The sequence below is a fragment of the Anopheles gambiae genome, chromosome 3, assembly GCF_943734735.2.
Source record: "Anopheles gambiae chromosome 3, idAnoGambNW_F1_1, whole genome shotgun sequence".
Taxonomy (NCBI): domain Eukaryota; kingdom Metazoa; phylum Arthropoda; class Insecta; order Diptera; family Culicidae; genus Anopheles; species Anopheles gambiae.
This window is the reverse complement of record NC_064602.1, coordinates 23,473,118-23,494,743: the sequence shown is the minus strand read 5'-3', so window position 1 is coordinate 23,494,743 and position 21,626 is coordinate 23,473,118. Positions and strand designations below refer to the sequence as shown.

The 21,626-nt window shown below is 46.2% G+C and overlaps 1 protein-coding gene across 1 annotated transcript in view; it reads left to right on the top strand.

Moving 5' to 3' along the window:
• The window catches only part of LOC1279983 (zinc finger protein 236), a 70,945-nt gene that overhangs the window by 29,231 nt on the left and 20,088 nt on the right, over nucleotides 1-21,626 (top strand). Inside the window, exons 2-5 of the mRNA XM_061658471.1 lie at nucleotides 3,485-5,852; nucleotides 6,111-6,580; nucleotides 8,601-8,967; nucleotides 9,888-10,286. Coding sequence (XP_061514455.1) covers nucleotides 3,619-5,852; nucleotides 6,111-6,580; nucleotides 8,601-8,967; nucleotides 9,888-10,286 — 3,470 coding nt within the window. The 5' untranslated portion in view covers nucleotides 3,485-3,618. The remainder of the gene's footprint in view (nucleotides 1-3,484; nucleotides 5,853-6,110; nucleotides 6,581-8,600; nucleotides 8,968-9,887; nucleotides 10,287-21,626) is intronic.

Sequence of the window (21,626 nt, the reverse complement as noted above, 5' to 3'; positions counted from 1 at the left end):
GCACATGACCAAACAAATGGCTCTCTTCATTCACTTTACAAGTTGTTCCCAAAAACCAAGAAATACAGTCATTTTGGTAGCTTCCAGCCAGTGATACAATGCTCATTCAAAATGACTGATTCTCCTCGCTAATCCATACAAAGTACCTGATTATCAAAATTTGTCTAATGTTTAAGCGACATTAAGAGTCGTCATTTTTCTGCGCACATCTTGAACGGAATATTCACTCGTACATGTGTGTAAACAAGCGTCCCAGGCCGCTTGCACTAGAAACCACAATCGTAAAACATAGAGCATAATCTTTTTCGGCTCAAACTTTGCCTGCTACTGTTCGGGTGTAAAATTGCACTCGTACTTCCGCTCCTACACGACTTAATCATGAGTTATTAACAGCTTAGAAAATTTACGATCTTTTACAATCTTTTACTCCCCCCTTTCTCTGGGACCATTAACACACACCCACATCCTTGTGCTGGTGCTCTATGTTCTTCCATTTTGCAACTAACCCGTACCACCATTCCGACACACTCAGTCGCTACTATTTGCATGATGAATTTTCACTCACAAAAACCATTCGCCACTCGGTACGGGTGCTGCGTTTCTGTATCATCCGTTGTTTTGTGATACAATGCAGCCACAGCAACGGAGAGGGAGCTGTTGGATTAAGCACCATCATGTTACTAGAAGCACCAAGCTTCACCACTGCAAACGCAAAAGATCATCAACGAGCCGGCCGAACCTGCCGATCGCACGTGCTCGTTCATTTTCGCAGGGCCTCCAAATGGACTCTCCAAACAGTTGTTTGATCGAGTGCGCACACACCACGCAACCGATGTGTCTGCCGGGTACCATCACCCGAAACCTTTGCAAACGTAATTAGATATATTTATTAATGTTTCTACAGGACCGTACCATTCATGGCTGCCCCAGGGGCCCCGGGAACCGGTAAATGAAAGTTACACGCCCCGATTGGAGCTATCCTTGCCCCTCCGAACCTCAATGACGCTAAACTCTGGACCACTGGTGCTGCTGCTGGACCTCGGAGACTTCGACCGGTCCGAGTGTTGCGCCCGCGTGCAAGAAAACTTCCCTTTTTGCATGATGTCGTTCACTGATGAGGGATGGCCTGTTTCTCTCGCCGGGCCGGCCTTTCCCGGCCCGTGGCCGTGGAGGACGATGGGCGATGCTGACCTTATTCAAAGACAGCCCGAACGAAATGAAAACGTGCAAAAGTAGCAAAAGGTTTCTGGTTGCTGGCTGGTCCCGAAAAGAGTTACTACCGATGTTTCAATATAACCTGTTTGATAACGGCGTACAGTGGTGGGCTTGATAATAGTAATGATTTTAATTTTGTTACGATTTGAACTGTAAGAAATTTGAAACCAAGCTGTTAGCTGGTGATAAGAATGTTATGTCATTTATGTTCGACGTATTTTTTCAATTAAACAGTTCAATCTTATGGAAATAAACTTTTTAGTCCAAAAGAATAAATATTCTAAAAACAGTTCAATCTTATGGAAATAAACCTTTGAGTCCAAAAGAATAATTATTCTGAAGGATTTCCCCCTTAGATCAATTTGGATTATTATTTTGACAAATATTTGAAGAATTATCTTCAAATGCTAATTGTTCTAATGAGCTGATTGTTGGGACAATTTCAATCGCTAACTCCTTAACAGTTATTTTTCTTCTCAAATCAGTTTCCCTACATTTCTCGTCTCCTAATTAACTGATTGGACACGCTCTGCTAAAAGGATGCCCATCACTGTTCACACGTTCACGGCACCAGGGGTAGTAAGTTTTCCATCCGGTAGCTTCGGGTTTTGGGAGTGGGGTGGGGCTAGAGAACCATGTCTATGTGTACATAAATTTGTGTAATAACCATGTGATATATCAAACAGAATTTATTCCAACAATTAGACAACAACTTTGCCCATTCATCAAAATAAGGATTTCAGTTTTATGACCGTAACAAGCTCTAGATGGCAGTATAATCATCCTCCTCAGGGATCATAACATTCAGCAATGCTGCCCGAGCGCCACGGTAACCGCTCGACGGCCACGGACAATGCGGGAGTTGCTGGTCAGTCCCTGTAGGTGGAGTGCTCTTCCCCTACCCTACCAAACCCACGAGGAATGTGTTACAGAGAGAGGTGGGTTGCAGCCGATATGGCAGTATGTTAAAAGATATCGCTTGTACAGGGCACTGTCCCTTCCAGCGGGTGTGTGTGTGTGTCGGATGGAAGTCACACGCCACACCGTGTATGCTTCGGCCGGTGCTAAGTGAACAATGTTTCAACCGTGTAACCGGTGGCTTCTTTGTGTCAGGTTCGGGCTGTACTTTGTGTGCCCCGTACCTCCGCCAGGTCGCCTTTCTCCCCCGGCTGCAATGCCAGTAATGTATGTTAGCCCTTTTGTTGCTGCACAACTAGCAACCGAGCTTTATCATCATCGTCAGAGGGCTGGCCCGCTTGCCGCGTACCGGCAAAAGTGTCGGAATTTGTGTGCTCCGGAGCCTCCGAGAGACTGAAGCGTTCCTTGTCTTGCCGTGTCTAAATTTTCCTCCCGGAACACGGGTCAACTCCCGGGGCCCAGTTAATGGAGACTCGTGTTCTCCTTCTCCTCCTCCTCCGTACGTTTTGGCAGCCTCGGGGAAGTTCCCCAGCAGTCCCCTTAATTCTTCTCGCTTGAAAGTTGTCCTGCCCTCTCCTGTGCTCCATGCTTCCGGGAAGTCTCCAAAACCCTACGAAGCCATCCGGTTTACCATCGCTTCCAAACTTCCTTTCCTCATCATCTTCTAACCATCGTCATCGTCGTCATGATGTTTTCTCAAACCACTGGGAGAGACTGATATTTTATCTCCGTAAAACAACGAACCGAACTTGTCCCGAAAAGCAGGTGACGTTGGACCGAGGTGGGACACGGCCAACGGCAAGAGCATCAGCATTGTGTAGCACCGAACGCCTGGTTCAATGTTGCTCCCTCAAGAAAACCTCCACCAGGGTGAGGAAAGGCGTAAAGGGAGACAATAAATGTTTTCACATGATATATTTATCAGAAAGTTCTTTATCACCTTCTCGAACATATCCACACACACACACAGCTCATGTGCACACACGTTAGACACGATGCAGAACTGATTCGGCCCTCACGAGGGATCCCCCGGGTTTGTGCACTCTTACACACAAGCCCACGGATGCACCTCGTTCGTTTCCTCATCATAATGAAGCTTCCTACCTTCATGCCCATTAGCTATGCAAAACGAGCGCTCTCAAGGCACCACGGTTCGATCCGCTGGCCGTCGCCGTCGTCGTAGCCGTTGTTGTCATCGTTCGGCTGTCACCGTACTCTAGCTCCAAACCGGATCCACACGAGAGGCTCTCTCGGGGGCTTCTCTTCATGGTGGGAAGGGGGGGGAGGAGGGATCCGCTTCTTAAATGCTTCGCTTATGTCTAAAGTTTGATTTACTTCCTGTTTTCGCCAGACCGTTCGACCGTTGCGCTCAACGGTGCCGCTCGTGTGTCAAAGGCGCGACCGCAAACTTCATCCACACGGCCCACGGTCCCGTTCGATTGCGGCACGCATCCACACTCGCAGCGCTAATCTACTGCGGCAGAAATGCTCGCCGAAGAGGAGGACACCGAGCTGGACGACACCCATCTCTGCATCAAGTGTGGCAGCACCGTGGAGGGAATTGAAAATTACATCAAGCACCGTAAGGCGAACTGCACGCAGCAGCAGCAGCAGCAGCAACCGGCCGGCAAATCTTCAGGTGATGGTACCGGTGGTCTTCCGCCCAGTTCGGCTGCGGCTGATGGGGACGGCGATGATCAGCCGACCGTAGCCACACCGGCGGAACCGGCGCCCTATGGGACGTTTGACTTTGGCAAAACAATCAAGGAGCAGGAGCAGCATAAGAAAGTGCCGAGCTATGACTACCATAACTACGAGCTGGAGCCTCATCATCATCATCATCACCATGAGCATCATGAGCACCACGCTGACCCGGTGCATCACCGGTCGGACGGGTCGAAAGCCGCCGGTGCCGACTACAAGAACGAGGTGAACTTTGAGTACGAGCTGGGAGCGGATCTGTTCTTTTACTCGCTTGAGCTGCAGAGCAGCAGCAAGCAGAAGCAGCAAGCAGCCACCCAGCCGGGTCCGAGTGCCGGCGGTGTTACTGGAGCCGGTTGCATCCCGGTTGCGGCAAAGCTAGCCATGGCGCAGTCTAGACCGAAAACCCGCACCCGTAACGTCATTCTCGCCAGCCTACAGCTCGAAGCAGATCAGCAGCAGCAGCAACAGCAACAGCAACAACAGCAGCAGCAACATCATCAACTGCCGGACGACTGGCTGGCGACACCGAACGAGTCCGATAAGCTTATGAAAGCTGTCAGCGCTATCAGTGGCCACAAAAAGGTGGAGCTGTACCCGATATTCCACCAGGAGTCGCCGGAACCGTCGGACGACGACAGCGAGGACGAGGAGTGCGACTACAATGCGCCGCCCCGCACGCACACCGGCGGCAAGTGGAAGCCGGAAAACCGTCCATCACCGAACGCACTGCGCAGCACGTCGCAGTGGCGCCACTGGCCGCCCGGCTCGCCGCTGGACAAGTGCGCCACCGGCGAGCCGGACGAGGAGGACACTGATTGCTTCAAGAGTTTCCCACCGCCGCCCGGGCACACGCGCGGCAAGTGGGTGCCCGGGTCGAAGATTACGCGGCTGGAGTACAAGCGGAGCGAGGCGCCGGTCAGAGGCTACGAGGACAATTACTGGTGCAGCATTTGCAACCGGCGGCTCGCCTCGCGCCACGTGTACGAGCGACATCTTCAATCAAATCTGCACCTGAAGCGGGCCCAGGAGGAATGCGAGCTGGAGCGTGCGATTAAGCCGACGCTGTACGCGAACGAGCTGTCGAAGCGGCTAGTGGAGCCGGCCACGACGAGTGGTGTTAGTAGTAGCACCGTCGTAAAGCCGTTGGAAGAAACGGACACCACCGCCGCCCGGGACGAGGGAAAGCGAAAGCGCAAATGCTACTACACCAAGTGCGCCGTCTGTAAGACGCGGCTGCCGACACACCTGCTCGGCAAGCATCTGATCTCGCGCTACCACTACCGGCGGATGCTGAACCACCCGCGGCACAGCTTTGACGTGGTGCTGAAAAACATGCACCGCATCGTGCTGCAGGCTCCGTTCCAGTGTCAGCCGTGCCGGTTCTACGCGAACAGCGAGCACTACTTCATGGAGCATTGGCGGTCGGGCGAGCATGAGGCGCGTGTGGCCGGCAGTGGGGGCAAGTTTTGGTGCAGCTTCTGTAAGTTTGAGTGTGAGGGTAACTTCCAGATGACGGCACACTTGATGGGTGCGAACCATCGGGAGGTGATTGCCGTTATCAATCGGTCGGTGCCGATCATTATAAGGAAGATTACGCGCATCCGGTGCAGCTGCTGCGAGCAGGAGTTTCGCTACAATGCTGAGCTGCGGCAGCATCAACGGCACTGTGGCGCGGTTAGTGAGCAGGTGATTGACGAGGTGCGGGTGCAGGTGCAGAACACGTTCGCGTGTGAGCTGTGTCCGGCTAGCTTTCCCGATCGGACGCGGTTGCTGCAGCACGGGCAGAAGCTGCACCGGCTGGGGAACTATTACTGTTCCATTTGTGAGTGTTTGTTCGAGACGGCTCGGGAGTCGGTGCAGCATCGGAGGACTTCGAAACATAAAATTATGTCGGCGAGAAAGCGTCGGAAGGGAAGCCTGGTGCCTAAGACGTGCTCGGTGTGTAAGGAAACGCTGGGCGACGTTTTGGAGCTGAAGGAGCATATTGCGAGCCGTCATCCGGAGGTGAAATACAGGTAAGTGTTGATTGATTAGTTTCTGCATTGGTTGAGGTTAGTTCCGTCTCTCTTCAAAGTTCAAGGATTTTTAAAAAATTGTCTTATTGGAATTGCATCGAAATGATTCACTTCAACTTCAATGATGACCAATTTCTCGGCTCATTTCCTAAACTCTCGGTCCCAAGCCCTGGGCACAGTTTTTCATCCTTCTGTCCCTTCTTCATAGCACTCACTCATCTATTAATTTTCTGTTCTCTCGCACGGCCCGCGCTCCAGCTGTCCTCAGTGTGGCGAATGTTTCGTCCTGGCGCAAGAACTCGGCAGACACGTACGTGACAAAAATTGTACATTTTTCAATTCCTCCACCGAGACATCGTCCGCGGGCCCGGCACCGTACGCCCCGACGGAAGTGCTTTCGATTCCGGCACCATCCACGCCGACGACGACGACACATCAGCTCACCGGCGGTGCAGTGCCGGCGATAGTCCCACAGGCGGAAACTTCACCGTCATCATCAGCAACCCGGCCGCATCTTTCGGGCACAAATTCAATTATCTCAAATGATTCAATTAAAGTAAATATGAATGATCGTAAACTAGGCAGCAAGGAGACACATCTGTATTCCTCCACGGTAGCGGTGGCGGTAGTGCCTCCGTTCCTAGAATCGCCCGATGCCGAACCAGAACCAGCCACGACGACCGTCGACGAGCAGGCCGGGCAGGGCTCAGCTGATGAGCGCTCGAAAGGTTAGTGTACATATTTCACCGGTTTTTATTTTCCCAAACCCACCTCTCATCCGCCCCGTTTGTGGACGATTTTGCAGGCGCCCTTGGAATGGAAATCAGTTTTCCAGACCAGAGGGGGGAGACATGGGTAAAGAATAACTTTTACTGGTTAAATTCTACGCGCCAGGCTGCGCTCCGTCCTGCGATGCGCTAACCCGTTTTCGTGCTTTTGGGATACACGATTTTGGGCCAGATGACTAATCCGTTGCATCTGGCCACCAGTAAAGAACGGTGATGGGCAGCTAAATAATTGTACTGTCAGAAAGTTTTTGGAGCACGCCTGGACGTGCCGGGATTGGGTTTGTGTTGTGGGTCAAGGGTGTATATGCTGTAGCTAAGAGTGTAGCACAAATTTTTCAGATACAAATGAAAGTAAATTAGATCATCTTGAACAATGTTATTATTATTTGACATAATAAAATATTCTGAAGGACTCGTACAGCTTAAGGCATGTAGTATTGCGTATTAAAACATGGGGCAAAATGCCGTCCATAAGGTTAAAACAATTCATTTAATGTGATTTTAATAAGTGTCAAGATTTACCTTTAATATCGTTTCATTGATGGTTTTCAGTGTCGTTCAATAAACATTTGGAATCTTTTTGGAACTATGTAGGTATCACATACGACTACTTTTGAGAGGTAGATTTTAAAGCATGAGAACAATTTTCGTTCTCCAGTCTAATGGAACAGTCATCTAGTCGTAAGCCTCATCAACAGGTCCGGCAGTGGTTCAAGCTGCGTATAGATCAAAACTTCATATTCGTCGTATCTCGTCCAATATGCACTGTAACTGATGTACAAGCCCATTAGGAGGCCTAGGCAGGACTAGACGAATTACGACTGTTTGTAAAGATTTTGCAAAAATGTATGTGTTTTAAACATTTCATCACAAAAAATGCACCATACACAAAAATGTATACAGGTGAGCTTATTCCAAGGCGTATGACTTTTGGAGACTGATTTTTATCGCTTCTGAAGATTTTGAAGACTTTATGAAGATTTTATGAGTGTTTTGTGTATTCGTCAAGCCTCCCGAAAGTTTGTTTGAGCAAAAACTTTCACCCGTCCTGTCAAAAAGTGATGTTTAAAATTGGTTGTAAAAAAATGCTATGAGACCATCTGGATATATTTCACCTTGATTCTAGATTTCACCATCTGATCTCTTTAATGCATCTTGGGATAAATAAATAAATAAATTGATAAATAAATAAATAAATAAATAAATACATAAATAAATAAATATTATTGTAGCTTTGAGGCTAGAATAATCTAGACTAAAAATTGCAGGCTAGTTTTATGTGTAGTTTTGTATGGAGTGTTTACATGATTTCAGCATCCAACTGTCAAACTCCACACAAAAAGCTGACTAGAATCGTGAAGAGCCCTAATAATAGCTATTTATGACAATCTACTCCTCTCCGAACAATAACGTCCTTTATTTAGACTTTATATTTTAAAACTATTATAATAAATCTAGATTACTTTGATGCACAAATTTAATCAAAAAGAGAAGGATTTTGTAATTATGATAATTTTGTCAGGTTATGATTTCAAACCAAACATTGGATTTTATACAAGCCTATTTTGAGCTCAAAATCATCGAGGCATTAAAAACAATGCCAACACGGTAGTGATAAGAATTTCATTATTAATCAGATAAAAATTGTTCACCCAAAATATTAATTTTCTCTACACAACATGTCCTGTACTTCGTAGTGCTTTCGGAAAAACAAATTTCCACCTTATGTTAACTCCCCGTCAATGCCAACCCACTTACCGATACAAATCACGTCCTTTGATAGGCTTCGCATACCATCAGCGCAGCAAAAACACGCACCAAGCCACTAATACCTGTCCACCGTTTCCTCCCCTCTCTCCACCGATTTCTTTTCATGCCCGGATGCCTTCGCGGACGGGGGAGTCAAAAATCTCATCAAATCACGTCACAAAACCGCTACGGCCGCGCGCTGTACAAACAGTTGATATGATGGAAAATTATTCACCCACCACCGGGCCACCGGGCCAACGCTCCTCCGCATCGACGCCGCTCGGGATTAAATTGGAATCGCTCCGGCCGACCGTCCGACAGCCTTCGCCCACTGTCCAACGCCCGGCAGCCACCACCAGCGCCGCCGCCGCCGCCACCTCAGCCCCATCGACAGTGGTATCAAATTCGGATTGCGATAATATTGTTGCCGGCCGGAGCCCGCAAGCGTCAGCAGAAATCTTTTTCACCATGGCTAATAATGCGTCCGAAAATAATACTGTTTACGTTGATGAAATTGTTGGCACCATCGGCGAGGACGGTTCGGCCGTTTGCTGGCAGTGTAAAATATGCCCATTCAGGTATTTGTTAGCCCCAAATTGGGAGCGTGGGGAGCACTGGAGGGCTGTGAAAAACCTTCCCCCCTCCCCCCTAAACCGTCCCTCATCGAACCTTCCGACGTACCTTCCCGGACCCGCTGGATCGTTAAGGGCCCTCCCCCCTCTCGAAACCGGTCGGACATACGATCGGTGCCTCGGAAAATGTGTATTCCGAGGCACGCTGCCTTCTGGCAAAAGCACCGTCTCCTCCACCACCGTTCCATAGCTTAGGGCTCTGCGCTCTCACTCTCTCTTTTTGCTTCTTTTTTCTTTGCTGTTGTTGTTCACTTACCTTCCCTCTGGTGAGCCATCGAACCACCACGGCGATTGTCCTTTCGGGCCTGGCTGCTGTACCAAATGAGCCAGGATGAGTATCCGGAGTGTGTTTACCTGTTTGCTTATTTGTTGCTGTCCTTGCTAATTTTCCATTTTCCCGCTCCCTCTCTCCCCCCTGTGCGAGTGTGCCGTCTGTGCGTGTTTTAGTGTGCGAACATTTCCATTTCCAGTACCCTTGCCAGTGCCGGGTATGCGTATCGGTCTGGTAGGTTTCGTAGGAAACTTAAAATACATTCGCACGCCCGTCACTGACCAGCTCCGCTCGGGGATAATTCAATGGGGATACAAAGAGAGAGAGAGAGAGAGATAGAGAGAGAAAGAGAGAAAGAAAGAGAAAAAGAGAGCAGCACTCAAAACATGGCCCCTCGGGCAGTAAGCGACGAACGGAGGGCTCGGAATGGTTCGGAATATAGGGACGAGTAAATGACGCTTTTTCAACCTTCATTAAAATTTTCTCATTTCATTTATTTTATCCCCTCCACTCTCCCACCCACCGTCGTGTTCTTTTGTGTCCTCCCCAACACCAAACAACAATGAAAAAAAAACACACCCTCCACACCCCACAGAACCTCATCGCAGGCCGAATTTCTGTTTCACGAAATTTTGCACTCATCAAAGTTGGATGACAAAGCAAAGCCGTCCCATCCCCCGTCGGGACCGAATCGGGCCGGGGGAAAAAGGCCCGCCCCGCCCGCCAAAATCACCTGCCCGCTGTGCGGGAAAGCATTCTCCAAGGCGTCCCTGCGCTGCCACCTGCGCCAGCACACGGACGAGCGGCTGTACCGCTGCCCGCACTGTCCGATGGCGTTCACGCGCAAGGCCAATCGCAAAAATCACATTGATAACATACACCACGAGCAGAGGCCGGTGGGGACTGCCGGTGCACCGGGCGACGAACCGAACGAGGACGCCGGCCCATCCCGCCGGGCGATCTGTACTAGCTGCGGCAAATCGTTCGCCAATCGGTGAGTATAATAGTTTCGGTTTGTTCTCTTGCTGCCCCTTTTTTCCCCGATGTAATTGTTGTATCTACCTGCACCCGCTGTTGGGCTATTGTCCCACAGTTCTACATTCTCCTGCCAACCCACCCTATCTGGTCCACACAAAACCGGACGCATTTGCAGCTAATTTATGACCCGCTGGGAAATATCGGAATAGTTAAATATTTAGCAATCGCTTTCTTCGCGCAATGTTACGTTAGCCATCGGTGGGCTCTTGGGTCCGTTGGAATGTTGGGTTTGTGTGGGAAAGCGCAACCCAACCGGCTCGTGTTTGTGCTAATGTGTTTCCGCTGCGGGTTGCGCTGTCTTGAGAGATAGTGGAATTTATAGAAAACCATCGCTTCCCGTTTCAACCGGGCGCTCGCCTTCTGTAAGGACATGTATGAAATTAATACACCATCCATTAGAGCCGGCGTTACTGGCCTTTAAAAATGTTTTGCCACAATTGCCCAACAACAAATGCAATGTGCTCTCCGTTGTTAACCCCAGCCCCCAAAAAGGAGACGCAAAAAAGGGAAAATCTTTCCCCAAACTTAATGACCCTCGGCCTTGCCCGCTTTACGGGGTATTATTTTGGAGAAATATGATAACACCTCCCGTTGTAAATTGCATAAACATATATTTCGTCCGGAAAATGATGCTTGCGACGGAAAGGATGAATAACCAGCTGGAGAGAGCGAGAGAGACACTAACACAAACCAGGAATGGGCTGCAATTAAGCGCTGGTGAACGGGCGAAATGCGAAAATGACACTCTGGGTGTAAGGAAAAACCCTCACCAGGTCCACCACCGGCGACATGAGTTTTCAGTTTGACAAATGTTTACATAAGCGTGTGTGTGTGTGTGCGCGCGATGGTGGCACCTTCTTGCCGCAGTAATTAGGGCTAGGGAGAGCGAGGCATGGAAGTGTCAGGACGATAAAACTGATAACTTTATGTGACCCAGCTCAGCTCCAGCTGAAGATGCAGGACCTGCTGACATGAGCAGGGCAGCCTCATCACCCAGACACACAGGGCTCAAGATAACGAGTTTCGCATACGGGTGTGCGCCTTCCGTGTCAGTCAACCGAACCGGCCAGGCCCAGCACATGCGACTGTGACTGGTGGTCACAAATTTCCACGCCCGCCGGTAGATGCGGAGCCCGGAAGCCCCGAACAAGTTTGGGTCATGTAAATTCTTCGGCCCAAACAGTGAAGGGAATCCACTCAGCATGTAAACACATCACACGCCTTCGACGTAAATAATTAAATATTTTTACCTCCTTTACACTCGCCGTACTTTATGAGTGTTTAGATAAGGCGCCGTTTGAGCCTGGAGCTGTTTTATGTTGCTTGCTTCGGCCCTCTCCACAACCCTCACTAGGAAAGACAATACACGACACACACACACACACACACACACACACACACACACACACACACACACACACACACACACACATGTCATGTCAGTGATTGTCCCACACAGGCCGGCAGAAAATGGCCATCAGAGTGCTAATGCCTATGCCTTTGAAAGACACCGGTGTCGTCTGTCGGTCTTGCGAGCTTGCCAGTTGTGGTCGCCGGTCCTGTACCGTACCGGGGAGCTGGTAGAAGGAAGAACGTCCAGCAGCGCCCGGAGCAAAGATTCCGATGGTCACCGCTTATGGGGTTTGTGTGCTGCTTTTCCTCACGTGAATGTCAACGAGATAATTCAGCAATTATCCTTGCGCCCTACCGAAAGTGGAAAAGCGAGAAGGAGAGAAATAAAGCACATGAGATGGTGACCTTTTTCCCGCCTTCCTTTTAGGTGCTACGATTACCAAGGTAGGTCTAGATGGAACCGGGTGAACTAATTCATGGATCCGCACATCAAGATCACTTAACCGTGTGGGTTTTTTTGTGTTCTCTCTATTCTTCACCTGCCACATCTCACACACGCCCAATACGGGTGCCCGTGCTCCAGGATTGGCCGTAACGGTCTGCTGCCTCCCGGCAGGAACAAAATCGGTAAAAGATTCATTGTAAATGGTTTTTGTACGTTCGGGTCGGCCACTGTCCACTGTGCTCGGGCTTTGTCCCAAAGATACCCAGGCAGCATAAAGATTCGCCCCGGGGGCTAATCCGTTGTGTCGCATTGCACTGGAAAGACAAAACGCGCAAGAACGATTCGCAACAACAAGACGGCACCGCGATGCTGTATGCCGTCTGTATCGGCGCAATGAGGCACAAATGGAGCACAAAAACACGCCATGGGTGGCTCCAGCTGCCTGGCTAGAAGCGCATCCTCATCGCCGCGGCCCCATTATTGCACAGCCGCCACATTAGCGTAGTGGTGGGGGTCGCGATTAGTGTGACCGGTCGTGATTGGTAACTCGGGCCCGCGCAAATGGGCATATCGGACATGCGGATGGGGGTGAAGCTAGTCAAATGAACCAGAAAAGTCCTTCACATCCCTTTAGTGTGCAGCCACCCTTACACACATACCCACACGTGGGTAGAGTGTAGCGATAAAATGCAAAGTTAATTACAGAAATCCTAACGTAATTTGTGAAAATAGCTACTTGAGTTGATAGATTTATAGAAAGAAACACACAAAAAAACAACCACCGCTACACACACACACACACACATACTGTTTACTTTTGTTGCTTTCGGGGCTGCCTTTGGTTCCATCTTTGCTATTAACAATTGTATGGGATTGTGGCCGTTCCCGTTCCGCACGGGGCAAGTGCTTCACGGCGGCAGCGTTTACGAATATAGTACCAATTAATGTCACGTGTAATCTAAAGACGAAACAAACAAATAAGGTACACTCCCGTAACCTGCCGATCGCGTAATTGGTGGTGTACATTTCGGTATCGTTTTGTTTGCCGGAACAGTTTAGCACGAATCGAGGTTTTGTAATGGCATTGGGTGGGGTGTAAGGGTTGTTTTTTTTTACTCGTACATGACTCTTTGATGTATTTAAGCAAATTAGTGATTTCATTATCTTTGTACCACGATTTGTTCCATCGTTTGACCTTTTTTTGTTAATCATTGTAATAATGCTTGTATTTTTCCTTTGTTATTCTTATCTTACAAAAGTTACACTTTGCCACTTACTGTTTACATTTCTCAAATATAATTAAGTTTTGACTTATAAAAGTTCGCCTAACCTATCCGAACATAACCCAATCCCTACCTCCAAACTATAAAAAAGAAAAAACCAATCTCGTCAAAGACGTATTTTCTACGCGGCATATAACGGATAAAAAGGATAGTCAGATCGTCTCTCGATCCAATGTTAACGTCACAAAGCTGCCACTACAATTAGGCGTATTATTATTATACCAGCACAAAGGTTGGTAATGGTTATTTCTCATAATTATATATCTTATCTAATTGGCTAGAGAGCCTTATTCAATGCTTGAGAGATGTTTTTCACCAGTTGTCAAACATTTTTAACAGCAGTATTGTTAATAATTCACTTCAATAATGCTTTCAAAGTGAAAAATGAACAGTACTTACTCAAAAGAAACGTTTAAATTCTAATATATTTGAATATTTCTTTTTGTTTAGAAGCAAGATACAGCGTTTCCAAGTCATTTTCGAATTGAAACATTGCTTTTCATCGCGTGCAAGAATTAATGACTCTGTTAATTCATGTTCATCATAATAATTTTTAATTTCTTCAGCATGATGTTCAACACTTGACCTGTCAACGGGTGATGAGATTCGGCTTCAAACCCCGGTGAAAAAAACGATGGCGATTTCAAGAGATGTCAAATGTTGTATTTGCTTAACTATATTTTTTTAGTTCTTTAACATGATTTTCAATTTAAGCAATACGGCCGAAGCCGTTCTTTCTGAATAAAAAAAAAAACATGATTTTCAACACGCCTTAAACTGGATTGAATTTGACTGTGATTTGTGATGTGTAAGAACTAAAAATGTATTCTGATGCCTATACAATGTGTGACAGCTGTTCAACCACATCTTGAAGGCGGTAAGGTCGTGACTTGGAAACCCCTGTAAAATATTTGTTCTTACTCTTGAATTTCAACACACCACAACGAACTTTAAAACTCAATCCAGCTTCACGCTCGTTGAAAATCATCTGGAATAACTGATACATTATTGTGAAACAAATATTATTATTGTGGGCACTGTTAACGGAAACGATTTTCATTTGTTCAAGCTTTTAATTAAATGAGCCTTAGTTTCCTTATTTCAGTACAACAGAAATTTTCATTCATTGTTGCTTAGTTTTATGAGTTTTCTTTATCTTCATTTACTTAATATAACTAATTCATTTAAATCACATATAAGCATACTCTACGTAGCCTAAACGCTATAAACCACTGCTAAAAACACATCACCGCTTAACGAGCCCGTGTGCGTAACTGGTACCGGCTTAGCTGTAGATAAATTTCCAACAACTACCACCATCACCCGACTACCCAACTGGCACTCACAGCTTCCATTGGGTCGTTCGAGGTCGTCCGCTTGGAAGTTGAACACCGCCCAACACTCACACCTACCGTACAGCGAGCGGTTGGGCAAGGGCAAATGGGTAGCACAACTATGCGCGAATGTCCTGTCATTTTGTGACACTGGCTCCGCAAACGCTGACGACCGTACGCCAAGCCGTATAGCACGAAGTTCATCACACGGTCCTCTTCTTAATTGGTGCGATGTTACGGAGCTGGGACAAATAACTCCCTCTCCGTGCTACGGACACAATGGTGGCCCAGTTGGCGCATAAACATAGCCACCACCATGCCGTTAAACTGGCCACCATCACCGGTCTGGCATTTGCCCGCGACGCGCTCCAGGACGAAACTTCGTGGACGGATCATTTTTGTGCAGAGCAGCACAGTCGGGGTACGCACCTCGACGACATAAACTTGCCACCCGCCCGTTTCTGTGTGTGTGTGGATGGGGGGATTGGAACGAGCGCACCGTAACCATAACATCGTAACAGATGCGATACTCCGGGTCGTCCCCGTGCTGTGTCGGTCACGTTGCCCACAGTCGGCAGTGGATGTGGTACGGTATTAATATGACAAGCCCCCGGTAATATACACGGTCCCAACACATATATTTAGAAGTCCTTGTACCGTTGTCAATATGGTTAGTTTTAAGATTTACTGGGCCCTTCGCCCATCGCGCCCAGCGGGCTAATCCTGCCTGTTCGTTAATTCAGTCGGCGGCTAGGCGTCGGCCCAGCGTTGGAAGCCCGGGGTCCATCAAAATGTGCCATAATTGTATTTTAGCCAGCCCCCAGCGTACGTGCGGGTGGGCGGCGGACTCGTCGTGCCGAGCGATCGTGGGAAATGCATTGCATCTTCCCATACACGTTGTGCTAATATGCTATTAGTTTAAGAGAGAAAATGGCACCAATACATTGTTAAGGTGGCTTTATGTTTTAGTCCTTCAATTGGCATGTAATGTACGTGAAATTACTTTTAGAAAGTTTAACCTTAATCTAAAAAAATATTGTATGTAGATTATGTTTTCTCTGAGGACATATTTATTAACTTTTCTAATATGCTGAATGTTTCTTGTTCGATTTTCAACCTTTTAAAAACATGGTGTATTGTTATGGTACAAGGTTTTGACAGCTTTTACAGGCAAAATTGAATAAGGCAATGATGTCCAGTATTGAATTTTGGCGTTAAGCCTCGAAGAATAATTAGAAATTTTCATTTATTAATTTAAAAAAGCAACTAAAGAACGCCGTTTTTTCACAAAATATGCTAATAATTAGAAAACATGTTAATTTATACCTATAAAAGGGACTGAAAGAAATGCTTGACAAGATATTGAAAACCACAAAAAAGAATACAACTGAATGATTTAAATAATATGTAAAAAAAATAAAAAATTTAATACTTTAATGTTGCACTGTGCTCTCTTCATTTGTGCTTCTGAGTACATTTTGCTATAAAAAGATAGTAATTGGAACTACTATTTTCCTCATTTTCACAACTTAAATTGAACTTTAAGATTTTTGTGTACAACCGATAGAGCCTGACAGTTTTGTCACATCTTTTTAGTATTTAAAGCAGTTAACTTATGACCACTTCTCCCCAAATCCTACCACACTGACAACGCAAACCTGGTATGCATAAATTTCTGGCAACATATGGAACGCTAGATGATATTCACCCTTCACGCAACCCTCGCAGTAACCCCGCAAGCCAATTTACAACCTCGGCACCGGTGCCGGCTCAATAACGATCGGAAGATTTAATTACATATTCATACACCACACGCTTTTGCCCGGGGTCCAAAAAAGAAATATATAACACCGTTTGTTTCCTCCTGTGCTGGGCTACATTGTCGAAGTGTAATCTCGCCACGGCCTAGGCCACGTTACCGAAAAGGGATAATTCGATTGAGTTTTGATGATTTCTGCTCTGCTAACCTGCGCCCAAACTTTGGAAACCCCGTTTGGCCTTCCGTTACAGGGCAGCCAACAACGACAACAAAAAACGGGACAACACCAAATAATGGTAGGAAATGAGCTTAAGTCCCTGGAAACATTTCGTGTAATTTATGAGTAAAACACCACCGTCCGGAAGCGTCGCCGGGTAATGCAGGCGCACTACCCGAAAACATTCACCTATGCGATCCGAAACGCGTGGACACCGTGGCCTAGCCGTGTGAGGAAAATGCCCCCGGCTGCTCCTCTGTACCGGCAGCGCGAAGACATGGCAAAGGAGCCCGGTCGGGGTTTTTGCAAACGGAACAACCAAACCCAACCGAAGGGACAGATCCGCAGAAACCGCTACAATGCCAATTCATCTAAATACCGATGCTCGTTTACATTACGACCGGGCGAAATACTACAAATATACTTTTGTCCCGTAATGGGCACTTCACACACACACACACACCTGCCCACGTACCAGGTTGCACTGTCCGGCATCTCGGATTCCGGTCGCAACATCCGGGAGCACATGTAGGGAAAGATTAAAATTATTTCCACAGCACAGCCCCGGAATAATGGAGAGTTCTTAGCTCTCGACCAAACGGTAGCCCCTTTGGCCCGGCCGTCCGTGCTCAGTTGACCACGGGCATCAGCAGCACTTCCCCGATGCTTTCTTTCTGCAAAGGTCTTTACCGCGAGTGCATGTGTACGTGTGTGTGTGCTAACAGCTTTCCGTTTGTATTTCCGTATGTATCAGACCTTCCGGTCCGGTGCCGAAACAATCCACGGCCGTTCGGTGTTGACCCGCGCCGACTACCCCATTAAGCATAAGTATAAATCTAAATAGCAAATAAATTATGAAGATTTTCATTTTATTTGTTTGCGGGAAAATTGTAGACTCTCGTTTGGGCAGGGGCAGAAAAGAAACAACGACCAGGAACAAAGCAACAACAACAAAAAATACAAACCCGGGAAGTGCAACGACAATAGGAGCTTTTCGTAATGAGAGGAGCAAATGTGTGGAAAACGGTTTTGTATGTCGTTCGCGGGCGCATTACCTTTCCGAGTTACGGGTACTCGAAAACACGAGTAGAACGTTCGAACACGGGTGGCAAATCATGCAGAAAATAGTGGCATAAAAATGGTAGATAATAATGGTACTATTCATTATTGTTTTTTTTTTCGATTTGAATTGAATGTTCAGTACAGTGATAACTGTTTTATTCGATCGATTATTATTTGTTGCTCGATCTGTTTTGAATTGTGTTTTGTATCTTTTGATGTTTAAAGTTCTTTTCATCTTTTCGTTGTTATTCTTAACAGTAGTTAAGTATATTCTGAGTGTTTACTATTTATAGTTACTATTCATCTCCTTTTAAACATATTTTATACTTCTTTTAAATATTCATTCGTATGTACCTATTTTGTATGTTATTTTTACTACATATATTATTACTTTTATGCAGTATTATACATTTTCGCGTTTACATTCAGTTATTTAATCAGTCAAAAGCAATTTGTAGCTATTAGAAGAAAAAAATATTATAATATTTGATTTGATTGTAAGATTTCAATTGAATTATTTAGTTTGAATGAATCTATTTGAAATGCACGTTGCTAACGTTTATATTTGTTTTTATTTTATGGGTTATTGCTCGATTTTTTGTTTTTTTTTAATGTTTATGTCTTTTTGCAGTTTTTATTGTAATATTGACAGTTTAGATTATTTTTGTTAAATATATTATTACTGTTTATTTTTTATATATTATATTCTTTTTTGGAAACCACGTTTCTGGCTTATTTTTAAAAATATATCTGTTTAGCTATTTTTTTCTGTTTTTTACTACTTATATAATTATTTATTCTAGTATTTGATATTTTATGGTTTTTTTTATTGTATTTAGTCAGTTAAGCGATGAAAATATAAATTTATTGTTTTTGTTATTTGTAAAATGTAATATTTTCTAACTCTATTTTAGTTATCGCATAAAAAAAGAGATGTAGTACACAACATCTAAAAATCGTAAATAAATTGAAAGTGTTGTAATACATGATGCTACAACGATTATCTACCACTAGCAACAGGAAATGAAACTACAGGACTTCCTAGCCTTTGTTTGCTTTTTTACTTTTTTTCCACCCCGACGTGTAATGTTTGTCGTCTCATTGTTTTTACATACACTTTTTTCAACACGCCATACTGTTCTCTCTAGTTTCAGGAAATTCTTTTCTATATAATTACAGGCCGTGGCAATAAACAAGTTGTAGGCATGCTATTTGCTTCCGGGCTCGCAATGGACATCTATGCGGAAAATAAAACACTTTACTATCGCTCTAGTACCGCTGTGTCTCCTAACCTCAGACAAACCAACGACCTCTACAGTCAGAAATTTTCCCGCCATGTACCGAGATTCAGTAACATCTTTCCGCCAGCAACCGGGCCCAACAAATGATCATCCCATCCACAAAAATGACCAGGAAAAACTTTTTTCCCACCATTCAGGGGGAAAATGTGCCTTTGCAACGCATTTGCAAACTGTTGTTTCGTAGCACGGAGGTTTTGGTCAAACCCTTTGGCCGCTTTCTATTGTCAAATGTGTCCTACCGCCGTCGTAGTCGTAACCGAAACTCGGTACTTTGTTTTATTTTCCCGACTACAGGGGGGTCCATTTGCCATATAATCCCATTGACGCCGAACATCTCCTGTCACCTTTTTATCCCGGCACGGTAAACCGCCAGAAACGGACCAAAAATGATTCCAAGACCCATTATCCAGGTGAACGGGCTTACCGGGGTTTGGTCAGCCATACGTGGCCGTCGGTTTCGTAAATCGTTTCCGTGCGTCTTTCTGTTGCCTTCCGTCCTGCCAGGAGCCGGAGTCGGAGCTGGCGAGAAAAGTCATCCACGGAATGCAAGAATCCATCCGTGATCGGACACATCGGATTCAACTGCATACTTTTTGGGGTATTTTTGCCCGTTTGGTCGTGGTTTTTTTATATTATTATCCTTACGCTTTCCGCTGCACGGCGCTAAGGTGTTTCGGTAAGTGGGGTTGGCAAACGTTTCGGTCAACCGAGCACCCAGGCAGCTTCCCTTCAATCCAAATGGATTAAATAGCAAAATGACCGCGTCTGCCAAGGATTCGCCGACCACATTCTCGGCTATAAACTCTCATTTGCCGTGTGCAAGTGGGAATCCGTGCCGATTTTTGGCTCCTTTCGCATCACCATGTTTATTTTTTCATTTTGAACTTTTCATCCAGAAATGGTTAGAAAACGGATCTGAATGGTATGCAACCTGCGCACTTCTTTCTAGCCGTGGAATATGTTTGTCGTGTAAATAAAAATCTATCTAGAAAATGGTTATGGTAGCAACATTCCTTCCAACACATCACACCGCTTGATTGGTCATTTGATGACTACCCGAGTTCCGAGTGCAACCTGATAATGGGTAAAATTCGGACAAAAATAAAGTACCAAGCTTACCAAATACAGTCGAATCATTGCCATAACCATTACTTTTAATTTCTTCCATCCCGACGCACGCATTCCAGTATTGCCGTGTTTATTTTTTGCCCCGGTTTTCTAATTTCTTTTTTTTTTGGATCATGCATTCAAAACTCATGAAAAAATAAAACTTCACAACTTGTGTCTTTGGAGATGCACGAGACTCTTTCCGAATTGCCTTTTGCATCGAACACTTACGGTCGGCTTGTTTTATAGCGCACTCTAACTTCATTTGAGCTCTCAAGTTACTTTATCTACCTTTTGGAGCCACGTTGAATTCTTGTAGACAACGGGATGGTTTTGCGAAAGTACTTCAGCACTAGCTATAAGGCCGCAATGGCATGAAAACGGCACTCCAGCTGGTACGGTTTGCTGTCGTACCGTTTTGATAGGCGAAAAAATATTCCTTATTTCGGTTGACCAGCACATAAATGTCTATAAATATTTCGCCCTCCAAATCCACCTCTTTTTGGGGCGCGAGAGGTCATCAGGAGGGTTGTCTTGGCCGTTTGCCTGGTCCTTTCTTCCGCAGGTGATAATAATATATTTTCTTTCCTGAACATGAGCATTCGCTTTTTAGTCGTATCTTTTGCTCTTGCAAACAAACAAACAGCGTACACACACACACACAAAAAAAACTACACTAAACCGGACACTTTTACGCTTCTACAAGCTGTAAAGTCAAAAGGATCGCACACTAAGACTCGTACGAATTTCCTACGAAAAATGCGAACGAGAAATCCAAACCTAGCTTTGGTATTCTAGCTTCACCCCAGACTTCCCCCCATTGCACCTGGTGCACTGCTTGCGTACAGGGGACAATCGCTATTTTATTAACCGCCCGGTGCCCGGTGGCCAAGACTGCATTTTGTAGTTTATGGCGCACTTTGTCGGCGGCCTCGGGAACGATTGAATACTTTTATCTGCCCGTGCAACGTCCAACCGTTTACATGATTTACGGTCCTGGGCGCGTCGAAACATCCTGCCAGTTCGGTGCGGTGGTCAAGGATTCAGTCCGGCTTTAGGCCTGGCTTTCCGGGCGGAATGGATTTCTTCACTCCGCGCCCCGGCAGAAGGGTGTGAAAAATGTGACCGCAGTCAGGTCGAAACTCCCGCCCTGCAGAAAAAAAACGTCATCCAGGGGGGGATCGGAAGTGCACAAGTATTTTAACGTGCATTCCATGACCATGTCCGAAATCGTTTGACGTTTCCTTGGACGCTTGAAGCGGTGAGATGTGGTGTTCCTTCGGTGTAAAGTCCCAGCCGAACAGAGTAAGGGGGGAAAAAACGGACCGGCTCGTTTCCACCTTTTCTGACGATATGTGCTGGCTGAAGGTCTGATGTGCGATGAGACCATAAATTCCACTTCACATATCATCCCGCACCGCTTTCCCACACAGGA